The sequence below is a fragment of the Meriones unguiculatus genome, chromosome 1 (genome assembly GCF_030254825.1).
Source record: "Meriones unguiculatus strain TT.TT164.6M chromosome 1, Bangor_MerUng_6.1, whole genome shotgun sequence".
Classification (NCBI taxonomy): Eukaryota; Metazoa; Chordata; class Mammalia; order Rodentia; family Muridae; genus Meriones; species Meriones unguiculatus.
The window spans coordinates 61,304,543-61,316,740 of record NC_083349.1 but is presented as its reverse complement, the minus strand read 5'-3'; the positions used below and the strand labels follow the sequence as shown (position 1 = coordinate 61,316,740).

Here is a 12,198-nt window from a genome sequence, read left to right as displayed (position 1 = left end):
CTTTATAACTGAAAAAAATTTCACATGACCTTGGGTGTATAGGTCTATAAAATATGGATACAAATCATTTATTGACAATAAATAATAAAAAAATATTTAAGAATACTTTGGTATACATTTATTAAAGATAAAGGCAAATTTATATATCTAGTGAGGTACATATGCTTGTGATTTTTACATGAAAGAACCAAGTCTTGGCTTAATATTTATTTACTTTAATATTTTTTATAGAAATTAATATTTATTTATATATAAAATTAATATTAGAAAATAATTAATTATTTAATTATTTATTTTGGGGGTTCCACACTGTAGCCTTTACTGGCCTAGAATCCATTATATAGACCAGGCTAGGCTTGAAACGCAGAGATCTTCCTGCTTCTACATTCCAGGTGCTGGGGTTAGAGGCATACACCATGTCTGACCTTGGCCAAATAGTTAATGCTATAATGTGTAGAGCATCTCCAGTGTTTTTTCCTATTGCTGGACATTTCAATTTTATAATCATCCATGCTGAGAACACTGCTTCATAGAAATACATAATACAAAGTGGCAGAAGTACGTTTAGGACGTTTCCAGAAATTGCTGGAAATTCTGTTCTAATCCCAAGTCAAATTTTATTTAATATTTTAAAGATGAAAACCAAGTCAGCAATAGCAATTTTTCAAATAAAAATTCTAACTGAATTCATCTAACGTTTGATATGTACATAATGAGAAAACTATGGTATGAGCATATTAAAAGTCTGTTTCTTTAATCAAACCATTATATTTCTAAAAGAACAGAAAACTTTGTATGTATCATAAAACACTAACTCCTAGCACATAGTAGTCTCATGTCTGAGCCTAGTGGGGCGTGACAGCGTGCGCATGGAATGTGGACATGCCATGTGTTCAGAACAAGTGTGCAGTGAACTCCTGTTACATCCTATGGATGGCCACTACCTAATGCACCTCAGATGCATCGCCCTTGACTCCCCATTCAGAAACCTTCTAGTATTGCCAAATTTTTCTAGCCTCACATCTAGTATTAAACTACCTTAGATGGGTCGAAAACCATCACCAGGAGCTGTGGCCTGAAATACAGGCTAGCACATTAGACTACATGGATCTGTTTTCAGCTGGAAGACCTCAGGCTGGCTCAGAGAATGCGTGTTTAATGTTTGCTTAGTTGGGTTCTATTTTAAAACTGAAAGATTAGAGATGAAAAATCTAGGTTGGCAGTAGTTGGTCTTCATTCTCAAGCAAGTCAGCTGTAGTTGAATAGTTAACTTCTTCCTTCAGGCAAGACGCACATCCTTCCCTAACCACTTCACATGCTTCTGTTGCTTCCTGACCATGATGTAGGTGTTTGGAAGATGTTAGCAGAGTCTGAATCTTAGGGCTGTTGACAGGTAAGCTTTATCAAAATCAGTTACTTGCATCAGCCTGGCTACAGCATACAAAGATTTAAACACATGGTTTCCTAGACTGAGGTAATTGGCTTTTCTTCTGCCTTGTCTATAACTTTTAAAGTCATGTCATCTTCTGAAACTTAAAAATACCTGATTGTGTGTGCTTGTAGTGTAGCATGAACTGTGTGTGCCTTCAAAGCTAAAAGCTCTTTGTTTTTGGAAAAAAATGCATTGATTTTAAAATATCTCAGAAAATGTTCAGTTTCTTTAAGTCTTAAAAACAGTAGGGAAGATACAAGGTTCTGATAAGTATGTAGATATTCTCAGGGAAAATTCTTCAGTTAAGTTATTATTTTTCCTTTTATTTTAAAATAAGCCTTCTGTTAATACTCCTGCTTGTATTTGTTTGCTTGCCTGTGTGTTTATTACGTATCTCTACCTGGCCCATACTCACTCTGTACACTTGGCTGGCTTTCAACTCCGGACGGTGCTGCTTCTGCTCCTCAGGTGCTAGAAGTACATGCATGTGACATCGTGTCTGGCTTAATACTTTTAAGAAACATGTACACACATGTCTGAGTGAATGTGTGTGTCTTATCTGTGGGTAACGAAGGAGGGTGGTAAGAACTGTTGGAGGCCCTGAAGCTAGAGTTATAGGTAATGTGGGTGCTGGGACCTCAACCTCGGTTCTCTGGATGAGCAAGAGGTGCTCTTAGCCACTGGGCCACCTGCTCCCTGGCCTGGTACTTTAAACAAAGGCGTCTCGTAGGAACTGTTGAATTTTGTTTTTCAAGAACAGAAAAATCAGCAGCATCTTAAACCTCACTTATTTACTTACATATTTAGTAACTTGGATGGTTTTAAAAATGTTACTAAATGTGTTCCATGGTATCTAGCTTCTTTATTTGTATGCAAATTAAAATTGAAGTAGTTTAAAGAATTTTTCTACCTTTTAGATCATTTGTAATTTCTTAGGTTAGAGAAAAATTGTGGCCTGTGTCTGTTGCTGGGTCAGTTTTTGGGTGGTTCCATATAGCAGAAAAAGTCCTTTGATAACTGTTTATGTGGCACTAGAAAGATATTATTAGTCTTTTTTCTTTAAAAATGGTCATTAATGTGTTTGCTAGTCCTAATTACAGAGGACTAATGCCACATAACCTGACAACTAAATAGAAAGAACTTTGATGGAGATTTTTTCATGTACAGCCTGGAAGCTAATGACCTCTTGGGTGGGTGCATAAGTTCCTGCTTTACATGCTGTCTGGTAGTGATGGCTTCTCCTAGTTGCAGTGTCTTCATTTTTTTGTTGTTTTTGGTTTTTTTTTAATCATTTTACCAGCGGTAGTCCAGTTTAAGCATCATTTACTAGTCAGTTTATATAATAGTAACCCAAAAGCCGCTAAAGAAAACAGAGACAAATGGGTTTAGTTTTCTCTTACACTTTTGGCCTAAAATTTTATTATCAAAGTTGGCTTGTATTCCTAACTCAGGGTGCCAGAAAAAGAAATAATATACAATACTTACTTTTATTTTCAATGCTCATGTTTTGTTATAGCTAATTAGAGCTAATTTTAGTGGTGGTTGGAGGCTTCTAGATTGGAGGGCAGTGGTAACTTCTGTAAATACCAATTTCCAATTGTTGTCTCTCCATTCCAGCTCATCACAGCAGTTTTCAAACCAGCTTTTGTTTTTGTTTTGTTCTGTTGCTTTTTTGTTTTTGTTTGTTTGTTTTTAACAGGGGAGCAGTGTAACTCCTTCAGGACTGGAGTGGCACACTACCTGCATCTGCCTCATGTGAGTCCTCATTTGGGCAGCAGTACCCTGCTGGGCTGGAACCTCTGCCGAGGTTTGCCCTTCATTTTTCTAAAACCTGTAAGCTACTACACAGTGTGTGTCTTGGTGACAGTGGTAAAAGATGCATAAGCATTCCAAACTCCTGGCAGAAAGTTTGCTTAGTCCAAAGGAGTGTCCTCTGCTAATGTCAGCTCTGTTTTGGTTGAGTGAACAGTTTCCACACAGAGGAGACGCACAGCTTTCTCCACAGCGGGCAGTTATTTTTAAAGAGCTGTTTTTCCTTGCAGATTATTGAGTAAAGAATATCTTTAAATGCACTCAGTAGCTTCAACTTTCAAAGCTTTGGCTGTTCCTTTTATAGTCTTGTTACGTAACCTGAGAACACTGTGTGCTGTCCTAGTGGCTGAAGCAGGGTGTGTTTTGTTTTGTTTTGTTTTTTTCCTATTTCTTTTGGACTCTGGCCCTTAAAATAATTTCTTTCTTTGTCTTTGGATTTTGGGTAAATTGGGCGAGGCCACAGAATCTCCTCAGAGAATAAGCGAGCAGCTCGTGTAAGATTACCTATGCTCAGAAACCTTTGGCCAGGTGTTGGAACCATGGGAAGTTAGTTGTGAGATTGAGGCTGGAAGGTTTGGATTACTCACTTTCCAGTTTTGTGAGAAAAACTGATGTTAGAGCTTTTGCAGCTGTGAGAAGTTTGAGGGGATAGATTCTGGTCCCTGCAGGTATCTGTGGCCAGCTTAAAGGGCCTAGTTGATGAAAAAAAATGAAGTTTTTTTTTTTTTTTTAATTTTTTAACTTTAAAGAGACAGGGTCACATTTAGCAGCCTTAGATGGCCGGAAGCTGACTGTGTAGAGTGGGCTTGCCTTGAACTCACAGAGGTATGCTTGCCGCTTGCCTCTGACTCGAGTGCTTCTTTACTTTTATTTTGGAGGAAGGACATTTTGCAACCTGGTTAGAATAAATGTGTTTATTTCCAAGGGCATTCAGAGGAACCATCTAAAGCCCTGCTCTGTACACTACAGTTCTACTTGTTCAGCTGTGGGTATGTTTTTGTGGCTCTCCACAGATGAGTTAGTGACCTGGGGTATGCTCTGCTGAAATGATTATCCGAGAAGCTTATGAGGAGATGTCAATGGCTCGTCTGTCTTGCTGATTAATATAGAGCTTAGTGAAATAGATAGTGTTGTCAAAGAAGAACTTGGACTCCCTGTGATAAATCTATTCCCATCTAAGACTAGGACAGACTATTCTGGCCCAGTGGGAAGAAATTAGAAAAGTATAGTGTACTTCATCCTCCGAGCTCAAGCTTTGAAGGTCTGCATACCTGGAAATTCTTAGCAACACTTACAGACCCCAGCACAAAGAATCCTGGCTGGGACTCAGGCACACTTGAATTCCAGCCTAGGTCAGAGAATGCAGAGGATACGTTGTGTTTCTGGGAAGTGCCCTGAGCTCACTTAGGGGACAGGAATTTAGTGCTTCTAAGGGGGAATTTATAGAAAGTCACCATAATTAAATATTTGAGACGTTTTGCCCTCTGAATGCAGTGTAAATGTGGTATTTTGGTTTTGTTGTTGTTATTTTAGAATTTAGACTTTTTTTCTGCATTTTTTCACTAGTGAGATTGTGTCTCCTAGGAATGCCAGGAAGCTACATCTCAGCAATATTGCCACCTAAAGACTGGAACAAGGACAAAATCATAGACACGCGGACACACAAGTGGGACACCTCGCGGGTCCCGTGTTAAAGAGCTACAGGCCACTAATGCCTGTGGATAGAAAATCACCCTTTACCAAGGACAGCCCCTAATTGATTATCCAATACAGAGTAGCCAGCCTTGAAGTCATATCACAAGCCACCCTGAATGGACTCAGGTTGCATTTATGTATAAGTATATGCAACAGCAATAACAATAAAGAAGCCATTAATTTTAGAGTGAGTAGAGAAAAACACAGGAGGGCTTGGAGGACAGGGAAGGGGTAAATTATGTAACTATTTTAATTTAAAAATTGTAACAACAAAAGTAAAAATGCTAAATTAATTTGACCTTCAGTTCAAATTGTCTCATGGATATAATTTTCAATTATCAATCCATTATAAGTCATTCACAACATGAAATTGTCAATTTAGAGGTGAGTTTGAGAGTAAGGGGGGGAATACGGTCTAGTTTTTATTTTCAGTTTGAGGGCATATTCAGCAAATTATCTTTCTTGAAATAATAATTGAAAAGGTCGTGAGTTCAACTCCCAGCAGCCACATGGTGGCTCACAACCATCCATAATGAGATTTAGTGCCCTCTTCTGGCAAGCAGAACAGTGTATGTATAATAAATAAAACCTAAAAACAAACAAACACAAACCATTGAAAACTATTTTACATGGGCCAGATCCTAGAAGGAAAAACTGTTAGTTGTACTGGAGTTTTGTTTCCTTCAATATTTTTGAACTAGGTAGGATTTCGATTAAGATGGGGAAGTTAACTTGGTTTTCTAGAAAATTTATCAAAGGGCCCTTACATGGAATTGGGTTGACATCATGGCTGGGAAGGTAGGTGAGGAATGCTATTTTTGATTTCTCGGTGTATCAGGTACCATGCTGTCCTGGTCACCAGCACCTACTGTGGTGCATATGACCATGCTGTCTTTGCCTTGGCCACAGGGTGCATCATTTTGCATTGAAGCTGCAAGGCTTTACTTTGTTTTGAAGGGCCAGAGCATAGGGAGGATAAAGTAGAAGTCAGGCAGGAAAGAAGTCTAGCTGCTTTTGAAAATATCCAGACTTGCTGGGCAGCGTGGTCATGCCTTTATTTCCAGCTCTCAGGAGGTAGAGGCAGGCTGGTCTACAGAGCGAGTTCCAGGACAGTCAGTGCTACACAGAGACCCTGTCTGGAAAAAACCAAAAAAGAAAAAAAGAAAGAAAGTATCCAGAGTTAAGGTTAGGGAAGAACAGCAGCTGGAGGAAGGGGCTTTTGGGGAGTTTGGGGTGGGGGTGGGCTGTACCAGCCAGGAGGACTCTGTACCCAACAGGGACTCTGGGAGGCTGGCAGCCAGACTCTGCTTTGTTATGTTAATAGGCACCTGAGCAGTTTGAGTTTGTCCTGGGTTTGAGTCCTGACAGTACCAGTTTAAATAGTAAACAAATGGCAAAGTCCAGTTTGAATATGGAAGAGCTATCATGACTTAACAGTAATTGAGACTAGTTTTTATAAGACTAAGAATTGGGTGGATGCCTTTGTCTTAGCTGACATTTAGGAACTTAACAGGTCCTTTTATGTTATTGGTGTTTGTAATGTGACTTACCTGCCCTTAGAGGCCAGGAAGGCTGCTCACATAAATTCCTCAGTTGGAAGAAGTACATTTGAAAGAGTAACATTTTATTCAGCTGCAGGGATGACATTCAAGCATCATTGTGTACAATTTTAGACATAGTGAAGAGAAACCCCACAGCCTAAAACCCGTGTTATTTGCCTTTTAGTAAACAGCATGTTTTTGAAGCAGATGAGGAGAAATAAGTAGTTTTACACACACACACACACACACACACACACACACACGCCTGTATGTATCTGCCTGCTGTGATCTTTGTGACCATGTCTGATGAGTCAGAATATAATGTCTAATTCCTGATTCACAAAATTGATTTTCCTAATTGTCTCAGGTGTGTTTCCTTAAGGTTTGTTTGCAGTGACACTTACCAAGTATGGTTTTGAAGGTGGTAGCAATGTTGGGCCTAACTGTTGTTTGGGCTGATAAGAAGACACATTTGACAGGCAGAACAGATAAACTGGTAGAAGACTATAGAGCACTACCAGAAAAAGCAAAAATTAAAGTATAAATACAAGAGGAGAACACTCATTCTGACTATTGCTGTGTCAGTTAGAGTAAGGCCTTCAACAAATACATACTTCTCTTACCTAGTTTGCTAGTTACTCAATTTCATAGTTAAGGTCATAGTTGTGTACAGTTAGATTTCTTCCCCCAGCACTAAATTGTGGGATTCAAAGAGTAGATACAGGAAAAGTGTTTACAGAAGACCAAAACTGTTTGGATAGAGCCCGTTTCTGCTAATGCCTGAATTTTCGTAATTACTGGATATAATACAGAATACAAAGTTTGAGGGGAAGAAGAAAAGAGGAATTGGGAGAGTAGAGACCCATTCACATGGCCTGTCTTCCCAGGGCTGTTCTTGTGCTGACTAATGAGCCTCTTCTTTGTGCAGTGTACAAGTCTCCAGAATACGAATCCCTGGGCTTTGAGCTTACTGTGGAGAGATTAGTTTCCATTGGCTATCCTCAGGAGCTCCTCAGCTTTGCCTATGATTCGACATTCCCTACCAGGTAAATTTCAAGATAATTTTTGATTAAGATCTCTTACCCAGTCCCAAAATTATGAACTCCAAACTTATCCCTGTCCCTGCAAAAATAAATGCTAGTATTGTTTTCAAAATTAGCAGAACTTTTTATACATTTACTCCTCACCATCCCACTATTTCTCTTGTGTTTCCTTCCTTCTTTCTCTCCCCTTCTTCCTCTCTCCTTTCTCTTTCCCCTTCCCTTTCCCATTGTTTTTTTCTTTCCTGTCCGTCTCTCAACAGTATATGTATCCCAGGTTGGCCTCAAGCTTGCTCCTCCTGCTTTAGACTCCCAAGCACTTAGTGCTGAGCTCTCTGTACTCTTGAACAGAGCTGACTCAGGAAGACCCACTGATGGGCAAGAAAGGGGTTGTTAAGGCCAAAGGATGAGCACGGGTGTCCTGCCTGCTCCTTGCTTGCATCTGGAGCAGGCAGCTGTATGTTTTGCTAGTATCTTTAACTTGGTAGGAGAACCTTCTGGAATTGATAGGGGAGAGTTAAGATCATGAAGGACATTTGCTTGAAATAACTGTCACATTTGTCCCATGTGCAACATTGGATGTGGGGAAATACAAGCAGCTCAGTGTCTAAAGAAATTTAAGGAGTATTATAGAAACATAGCAGCTGTCTATCTTTCCACCCTATAAAGGGTGATTCATGCTTGTTTGATGGAGCCCTTATTCCAAGACAATTGTGAATATATACATACATGGAATAGGTGTTACTAGTTGCTCTGAGAGTCATCCTCCTCCCACCATCCATCTCCCTCCACAAGGGCTGGGATGGATCCTAGTGATTCAAACACAACAGGCTCTGTCTCCAGTCCTGTGATTTATTTTTTAAAATGCATGAACTCACTTAGCATATATGGTTATTTTGTTTTGGGGGTATAACTGAGTTGCTACAAACTTTGAGTTGGATGAAATTCTTGTATGGTGGTTTCATGCATAAGATTGCTACATGTATTATTTTGCATTATAATGTCTTCATTTTCATGTAGAGGACTTGTTTTTGACACACTCTATGGAAATCTTTTGAAAGTTGATGCCTATGGGAACCTCTTGGTTTGTGCACATGGATTTAACTTCATAAGAGGGTGAGTACAAAAAACCCTTAGCTTCTTTTTAGTGAGAGAGAGAAAGAGAGAGTATGTGTGTCTCTGTGTACATCCCAGGAAATTTTTGAGGGTTACTCCCTGGGAACTGTCCATCTTATTTTAATTTTGTTTATTATTATTTTGTGTATGTATATGTGAGTGTGCATGTGTGCCACAGCACGTGTGAGAGGAGGTCAGAGGACAACTTTTAGAGGTTAGTTCTTTCTCTTCATTGCTGGTTCCTTTAGGAATTAAATTTAGTCATCAGACTTGCACATTAAGTTCTTAGAGTAGCCCTTTCTTCCTTGTTTTTTGAGACAGAGCCTCAGGTGATGCAGGCAAGTAGGCTAGCCTAGCCAGCTGGTCGGTAAGCGTGAGAATGTAATAGTCTCTGCCTCCCCAGAGCTGGGCTTACAGGCATGTGCCTCTGTGCCCTTTGTTTAACTCGTGGGTTCTCAGACTGTCTCAGGGCCTTGTGCTTTTATGGCAAGTGGCACTGCTTGTGCTAGTGCCGTAGCCTCTCTGGTGTTTTAGTGGTCAAGTGAAAGGACACTTATCACTTACCTCTCCTGTCATACGGGTCACCCCTTTACATAAACGTAGTTAGTTAGTAATTATATTTGTTTCTGTCTTCTAATTATATACCACCAATAACAGCTAATTTTGAAACTTGCTAAACAAATTACATTTTAGTCTTATTTTAAGTGTTAAGATTTTTATCGATTGATTGATTGCTTTAGGCTTTTTAGAGACAGGGTTTCTCTCTAGCCCTGGCTGTCTTGGACTCACTTTGTACACCAGGCTGCCTCAGGCTCACAGAGATCTACTTGTTCTTGCCTCTCTGAGTGCTGGGATTAAAGGTGTGGTGTGTTACCACACCCAGCTAAGATTTTTATTTTTACTTACTTACTTACCTGTCTGTCTATCTATCTGTCTGTCATCTATCTGAGACAGAATTTCTCTGTGTAGCTCTGGCTGTCCTAGAACTCCCTTTGTAGACCAGGCTGGTCTAGTGTGCCACTACACCTGGCTATTTTTCCTTTTGTTTTTTTGTTTTTTGTTTTTGTTTTTAAATTTATTTGTTTATTTATTTTTTGAAACAGGGTTTTTCTGTATAGCCCTGGCTGTCCTGGAACTTGCTTTGTTTACCAGGCTGGCCTCAAACTCAGAGAGCCACCTGTCTCACTTCAGGTGGGAGTAAATGCGTGTGCCAGTGCTTCCCGGGTTAGTTTTCCTTTTTAATACAGAAGAAATACGCATATGAAAGTCATTTGAAATTTTTTGAACTATATAGCAATTTAAATGAGTGAGTTTTTTTTTTTTTTTTTTTGCTAGAACATTTCAGTCTTCGAATAAATATCTTCAGACATTTGTATAATGAAAATTAAAACACAGGGTTAAAAATACTGGGAACCCTAAATACAAGGTAGTGCTGGGCACAGTAATGCTAGCCTGTAGTGCCAGACGGCTCTGAAAGCTGAGACAGGAGGATTCTCAAATTCAGGAGTTCTGCGCCAGTTCCTGGGTAATATAACAAGAGCCATCTCAGAAATCAGAAAAAAATGGGGAGAGAGGCTGGGTGTGGTGTGTATGCTTTTAATGTCAGCACTGTGAGACAGAGGGCAGGCAGATCTCTGTAAGTTCAAGGCCAGCCTGATCTACATAGTGAATTCCAGGACAGCCAGGGAGAGACCCTCTCTCAAATAAACAAACAATTCAATGGTAGAACATCTACTCAGAATGTAGGAGGCCTGAGTTTGATCCACAGCACTGCAAAAGGAAGGAAGAAGGGGAAAGTGAAAAGAGGAGGCTAACAACTTAAAACAAGGGACATTTTTTATAAAGTTTTACAGTCTTTGCTAACTGGAGAGTTTCCTCTTAGTAAGTCCTCTTCTCTCTGTCTCTCTGTCTCTCTCTCTCTCTCTTTTTTTTTGTACTCTTTTTGTGAGACATCCCAGGGTTTTTATTAAAAAAAAATAAAACATACCCACAGAGTTTGGGACTTGGAGGAATGGCTCAGTGATGAAGAGGACTTGTTGCTCTTGCAGAGGTCCCGCACTCTGTTTCTAGTGCCCACGTGGTGGCACACAGCTGTCTGTGCCTGCAGTTCCAGGGGACCCGTGCAGTGCCTCTGGCCTTCACGGGCACCCAGCATGCACACGGTGTGTATACACACATTCATACATACATGCATGCATGCAGAACAGTCATGCATACAAATCTAAAAAACAAAATATAAAAAATACAGCTTGAAACTATTAGGGTCATAACTGCAACTTGAAATGAAAAACATTGCACTTTTGTGTGATCTTTCTGAATTCTTGATGGTAAAGTGGTAAAGTTGTCATAGTCACATTGGAATAATTAAAAAGACAGTGGTTTTGGCAAAATACTTTTTCTTCTAAGAGGTATATGCTAACTGAAATTCTGTCCAGACACCCTTTAAATCATAGCAGTGTCCCGAGTAGAACTGACACACACGTGGCACAGTGCAGTTCAGCGAGCTTTACTGCATAACAGAGGCTCAAAAGTGTCTCAGTGTCCATTGTGAGAGTGCAGTGGAGTGAGTGTTCACCTTGACCTGAGCAGGCCAGGAAAGGGCACTCTTGTATCAGGAAGCCGACTCTAGAAGGAAAGTGACTGCATATGGTACCCCAGCCTAAGCTCATGCACAGACCCTGTCACTACTACCTAGGAGCCAGTGAAAGTGAACCATGCTCTATTTAGTGTTTATGCCTGAACAGGGATGCACTACTCTGGTTGTTAGTCGAAAGGAAGGCAGAGAAAAAAAAATGAAGAGCAGCAATTCACTACAGTCATTTTACAACCAAACTTACTAAATCCAGATGCACAGGCCTAAATTTAGGGTAGAGGTCCACATCTGTAATCCTGGCAGGATAGGAGTTTAGTCATCTGTGGCTACATGGGCCACATTGGACTACACCAGACTCCCCAACCTGCTGTGTCCCCTACTAAGGGTTCAAAGTAGCTTCTTTGGAAATGGTTTTTGTAGTGTTTAAAAAAATGTCATTTGTGAATAAATGGAGATTCAGTCAAGCGTAGCATAATTAGGGAAACACTCTTTAGGAGAGAATAGCCATGGAGGCAGTGGTTTTTAACGTGCAGTGATGGTATGGCTGAGGTGGAGGTGGGCATCCATCTGGCTTTGTCCTATCTTGTTAGCTTGGGCTGTAGGTCACAAAAAGTCACCAGTGTTCAGTATTGTAACTGCTTTCTTTTCAACTCCAAATACATTGTTCCCTATGGTGTGGTGCTTTGTCTTTCTCTAGCTGGAAATGCAATGGCTGACTGTATTTATCAGCCACTTTGAGTTGTCATTGCTGAAAAGGAGCTGCATCTGTTTTTGTGTAGAGACCATGGCTCACTGACTGGAGTAGGGTGTGTGGTTGCTGCTGCCTTCTCCCTAAAGCCTGAAGAGGTGGCTTTGTACTCAGTCTTTATTTACTAGAAGCTTTGTTCCATAAGGATGATAAAGGAGGTGACTAAACCAATGATTTTATGGTCCTAACTGAAGTCCATACCATTTGAAGTTAAGTAACTT

The 12,198-nt window shown here is 40.1% G+C and overlaps 1 protein-coding gene across 5 annotated transcripts in view; it reads left to right on the top strand.

Annotated features, from left to right (window-relative positions):
* Window positions 1-12,198, top strand: part of Nt5c2 (5'-nucleotidase, cytosolic II) — a 118,848-nt gene that overhangs the window by 93,804 nt on the left and 12,846 nt on the right. For 3 of the 5 annotated variants that reach the window (XM_060390687.1, XM_060390691.1, XM_060390706.1), the window contains 3 exons: window positions 3,132-3,239; window positions 7,409-7,526; window positions 8,541-8,636. In XM_060390687.1, coding sequence (XP_060246670.1) covers window positions 3,132-3,239; window positions 7,409-7,526; window positions 8,541-8,636 — 322 coding nt within the window. The remainder of the gene's footprint in view (window positions 1-3,131; window positions 3,240-7,408; window positions 7,527-8,540; window positions 8,637-12,198) is intronic. The other 2 variants (XM_060390701.1, XM_021650524.2) reach the window with 1 other exon arrangement.